General features: G+C 54.4%; 1 protein-coding gene across 1 annotated transcript; it reads left to right on the top strand.

Annotated features, from left to right (window-relative positions):
• The first annotated feature begins 1,665 nt into the window (after window positions 1-1,665).
• On the top strand, window positions 1,666-3,288 carry LOC103653664 (RING-H2 finger protein ATL5). Its single transcript, XM_008680492.4, has one exon. The coding sequence runs from the start codon at window positions 1,917-1,919 to the stop codon at window positions 2,910-2,912; it is 996 nt and encodes a 331-aa protein (XP_008678714.1). The 5' UTR covers window positions 1,666-1,916; the 3' UTR covers window positions 2,913-3,288.
• The last annotated feature ends 2,305 nt before the right edge of the window (window positions 3,289-5,593 follow it).

Here is a 5,593-nt window from a genome sequence, read left to right as displayed (position 1 = left end):
TGAGAATACTTGTCTTTTATAAAGCGAGGTTATCTCTGCTTCAATTGCTTCCTTCCATTTACCCCAATCTGAGCGTTTTTTACACTCTGTCATGGATTGGGGTTCTGGGTCAATGAGGATGTCCGCAATTTCCTCAGAGAAATAGGTGTCGACAATGGTAGCCTTTCGGTCAAAGGACTTTCCAGATTCGATGTAATTAATGGCAAGTTCGTTCACCCTTAAAGGTTCATCAACATTTCCCAGGTCGATAATCCTCGAGTTTTTCGATGCCCCCACTTTGGATATGCGCATTCTTAAAGGGGTTTGTGGATCATGTCCACTTTCATCAATGATTAATTGATGTGCATTCACCCACGACGCATCACAGATATAAATGGACACAGGCTCGACAGGGTTAGGGATTAACCCTAGACACATGTCGCCGCCGCACTAGAGAATCACCGGCTGCCAGACCCCAGTTGCTGTTCACAGCATCCGCCCACCGCCGCCATTTGCAGCAGCAGTGCCAACGCCGTTCTCTACAGTAACTGTGCCACGACTGCTCCTTGCAGCAGCGTCTCCGCGCGGTCTGCCGCCATGTGCTGCCATCTCCACGCCCTCCTCCGGCAACGATGCACCAGCGTCCATGGGCCCGAAGCCATTGGGAAGCCCCGGCACATGCCCGGTGCGGATCCAGCCGCGGCTTGGAGCCGCCGTCGCGCCCGCGGTATCGCTCATCGGAGCCCTCCATGGGGAAACCACCTCAGTGGTTACCGCCGCGGCAGGAGGAGGTGTCGTCTCTGGCGGTGGAATGTTCCACCCGTGCACCGGGCAAAACCCCGGTGGAAACTCAGTACCAGCAGGGTATGCCATCGGTGGTGGGATGACCTGCAGCGGCACCGGCTGGAGGAAGTCCGTCGGTACGGGTACGAAAACCGTCTCCGTGGCCCTCGGCACGCGCACATGACGATGATGAAACCCTGCAACGCCGCTGCGGAGGAGGCTGCGCCGTATGGCGGCCTGGAGACGAGCGCGAGCCAGGATGCCGAAGCGGTTCCCACGACGGAACTCGCGAACCACAGCCGCTGTCACCATGGAAACCACAAGGTTGATGTTCGGCATCTCACCTTTTCTGGTTCTTCACGAACTCCGTCTCTTCTGCGTTGGTTGCTTCTCTTCTCTGTTGGTTGGAGCGAAGTGCTGATAACGTGTTTGGAGAAATGACGAAATGGAGAGAACTGATCTTTCATTAATGACTGTGTACACATATATATACATCTTGAACATACGTGAAACTGCTATCTCAGACAGACACAACCCTTCACTTGTTAACTGCTTAATCTAGATTAGTGGACGAGATTAATCCACGTCACTGATCCTCAACAGTAAGGATAGAACCAAGACAAATTTTAACAGTCGATGCTAACCGTCCATATATCTAGTCGCGTCAGCGGTCGTTAAAGACCGAAGTTAATTAGAACCGGCCTTAACATGTAGCCGTAGGTAACTAGGTCATGATGGACCTGTGTGAGGCTGAGCCAACGGCCTCCAGGCCCAGTGGCCCGGCGGTCCCCGACTCCCAACAACCCCCGCGTAGCCTGCGTGGCTGTGTGCGTGCCTACGGCAGCCATCGGCCTCGGTCAGCCAGTATTCCGTGCAGACTGCAGACACAAAAGTCACGCGTGTCGGCGTCGTGACGCCATCGCGCGCTCGCGGGCAATGTTTTTCCCACACGCACCGCGTCGGGCAATGTTTTACGCGGCCTGTCAAGGACGCCAAGAAGTTACTGCCTTTCTCCCTCTCAGCGCCTCAGCGGCGTTCCCGTCTCCTCGTTCTCTCGCTCACCCGGCTCCGTCGGCCATGAACACACGAGCCAGCGCGCCAAGCACCGGCCACCGTCTCCGGCCTTACCTGACCTGACCTGACCGGCTGCATCGATGGTTCCGCAAATACCCGACCCCTGCGACGACGATGGCCAAGATCACCGGTGCCCGCCTGCTGCGGCTCTACCTCCCCCGTGGCCTTACCCTCCTCTTCCTCCCCCCGCCTCCCACGGCCGCAGCACCTTCGTCACGGCTCTCATCATCGCCACCTCGGTGCTTGTCTTCCTCGCTCTCTGCCTCTCCATACTTGTCTTCGTCCGGCGCAGGCGGCTGCGGCGTCGTCGAGAGGCGCTCCTTGAAGCCGCCTTGGCACCGGCGGCGGCCGCCACCTTCCCCGACGAAGGCGAAGGCGACGGCGGTCCCGGCGGAGAGGTCGTGCACCACGTGTGGCACATCCGGACCGTCGGGCTCGACAACGCGGCGATCGAGTCCATCGCGCTTACGCGGTACTGCGCCGGCGGCGTGCTCGGCGCTTCCGACTGCACCGTCTGCCTCGGCGAGTTCCAGGACGGCGAGCTCCTCCGGCTGCTCCCCAAGTGCGCCCACGCGTTCCACGTTGAGTGCATAGACACCTGGCTCCGGGCCCACGTCAGCTGCCCGCTCTGCCGCGCCGACGTGATGGACCCAGGCGCCGCGGCCGCCGACGCCGACGCCGAGCAACCCCCGGGGACCGACGCCGCCGACGCCTCGGCCGAGCGATCCGCAAGCAATACCCCAACCACGGAACTGGAGCGGCTCGATCAGCAGGCCAACGAGCACCACCAAGAGCTGCGAGTCCAAATCGATCAGCCCGACCACTCCAGCTCGCTGGAACTGGAACGGCGACGTCGGCAGGTTCGGCACCACGGAGCACGGGCACAGAACTTCCGGCGGGTGGCTTCCATGGACTCGCGGTCGCCGCCGCCGGTGTCAGCCGAGGTCGATCCTGAAGGCGAGCCGGCCGGCCGCGAGGAGCAGGGGACATGCGGTGCTGTTTGCTGCGAGGTGTCACCAGAGCCTGCTGAGCTGAAGAGGTCATGGTCCGCCAGCAGCCGGTGGACGCTCCTCTAGCGGCATTGCCGCGCACGCAGCTCGCTCCTGCCGCTGTGATGGGACGGAAGATCTGTATCTTGTTTTTTGCCTGCCACTGATCACGCTTGTTTCTGCTGATACTCTGTACAGTTTTCAATTTCAGCGCGGAGGTTCGCTGAACAGTCACACCTGCATTGTGGTGTTCAGCTTGCTTGTTCTTTGCAAGATTCAGAGGAATGCTTCGGCTGCTGTATAAAAACTCAAATATGTCCTTCCTGTAACTGAAACTCCATCTGTTTTATATTTCTTTTTTTCTTTATCCGAGCTCAGCGTATCTCTAACTGGAACTTGAAACTGTTTCGATACGAAAGTGATCTGTAAATATTGATATGATTTTTACCATTCGGCATGATGAGAACACGATTTCCGAGCTTCGAGTCCTGGCGAGCAGCGGACACTGCTAGTTCACGGAAGCGTGATCCTCAAGCACGGAGTCCCTGTTAGGTCATGTTAGGAATTTATGCATTTTTAGATTTAATTTAATTTAAAATATAGCGTAATAAAATAAATGTGATGACAAATATATATGTGTGAATAATTATTCATAGTAGTAGTAAACAACAAAATAACATGCACAAAAATAACAAACTGTAAGTACCCTATGGATGGACCAATGCTCAAGACAACAGTGACTCCATTAACACGAGACATCTCGTATGTATGTTCGATGCAGTCGATCAGAATTCAACATAGGACGATGTTCGCAGTGTAGTCCCGCGAAAAGGTACCCGGAAGAAGATGAACGGGTCCTGCGAACAACCACCAGGAAGGAGACGAACGGGTTCCCACGAATAAGGCGATGTTGATTTCACGATGTCACACCCAGGTTCTAGGGGTCCCAAAACCCGGGCGCAAAATAATCACCAAGTGTGCTGGGACCAAGTCTCACACATATGATGACTCATGGTATAGAAAAGAATGCCACACTTTACTATATAATATGAGTTCTGTACAAAATAGTTAAATAATTATATCATGCGAAGACAACGATCCAGCAACACAAAGTTGACTGGGAGACGACGGCCTAGACCTCTCATGAACTCATCGCAGCATCCTTCATGCACCTCATCTTGCGGTCTCTGTTCTTGACCTGGGGAAATGTGAGTATAATAAGGGTGAGCTCACATACGTTCATCGCTCAACAAGTTGTGGGGAATAATGTGCATGAACTCACCAAAGGTGTGAGCTCATGTGAAGTGTAAGGCTTATCAAAGGAGATGGTTAAAGCTGAGCATTGCTTTTAGAGTTGGTCAAAATTTTATTAGCAGTTACTAAGTATAAGTAGATACCAACCCAAATAAGTAAGAGATCAAATTGATAATAACACCCGAGATGCAATGCATATGATAGATTAAGTTTAGTTCCCTAAATTAATCATGCGAGTGTCATGAGCTGCTTATGATTGCGAGCACGGCTGATATACCAGTTTTACACTCTGTAAAGATTGCACCCTTTACCCACAAGTCGTGTATCTCGTCTAGCCAGGGTTAGCTAGACCCTTAGACACTTCTGAGGTGAATGGCTACGGATCCACTACGAGACCTTTTCAAAGTTCCACTAGCTTCAGAAAACCCGCTACAGTTTCTAGGGAGCGCAATATAGGAATCCCCCATCCGAAAAGTCATCGCAGCATGATCGATGTTGGGGCGAAGGTGAAGACGCTACCCTTCGCTCCAGCCTTCGTCTTTCTCGCTGTGCCAACGGAAGCAGAAGAACCGGCGAGGTCCACCCTTCGCCTTCTACACTACGAGATGAAGGCCTACGACGATGTCGCCCCGTCCCACGTCCTCACTCGGCCTTGAGGCCCACGTGGGATTCGGCCCATTGTAACAGGCCCCGCACGGAGAAGCGTGTTACGGGCCCGATTTGTAATAGCTTTTCTGTAATGATAGTCTGTAACCCTTCTTTATGGGAATATTCCGAGGATAGTACAGGTGCCTGAGGGTACATGCGTCCTTACACTGAGACGTTGGGCACTCAGGCACCTATAAATACCCCCGTACAGTGCCCTTGAGAGGCCGGAGTAACAGAGCTATTGCCATCTCAAGTTGAAACCCTGTTTACGTTGCTTTCATTCCCCCGTTGGATCAACTTGCCCAGGAGACCAAGTTCCAACATTTGGCGCCCACCATTTGTGCTACAAAAAATCCACCTGTGATGGAACCCAAGAGAGCTAGCTCGAAGGCAGCCCCATCCGTTGACGAAGCAGCGAAGGCAGCGCTGCTGGCTGAGAAAAAGGGCAAGGCCCTTGCAGACACCACCCACCAAGAAGCCTGCGACAACGACGTACTCAGCAAGAGGCAGCGCAATGAACAACCTATACCCGAAGGCAGTCTCCGCACCTGCAGCTCCGGAGGACAACCGCAACCTCCCCCAGGCTTCCCTCCACCGGAGGGTGCGGACGCCACTGAGGATGGCGAAGTCATCAGCGTTTCAGCAGAGGAACAGCTACAGCTGTGGGCCTTGCGCATCAAGAACCGCAACCTCCAGAAGCAGAAAGAGATCCTCGAGGCCAAGCGCCAACGTGTCTCTGCGCAGGCCAAGGTGCGCCAGATGATACGCGACGAGGAGCAGAGGGCTCAGGAACTTGAGCAAGAGATTGCGCTCATGCAGCGCGAAGGCCAACTTGATCTGCAACACGGCCCACCCCTCCAACAGCG

The sequence above is a fragment of the Zea mays genome, chromosome 4 (genome assembly GCF_902167145.1).
Source record: "Zea mays cultivar B73 chromosome 4, Zm-B73-REFERENCE-NAM-5.0, whole genome shotgun sequence".
In the NCBI taxonomy this organism is placed as follows: domain Eukaryota; kingdom Viridiplantae; phylum Streptophyta; class Magnoliopsida; order Poales; family Poaceae; genus Zea; species Zea mays.
The sequence above is the reverse complement of the archived record's forward strand: the minus strand, read 5'-3'. Positions and strand labels throughout refer to the sequence as shown.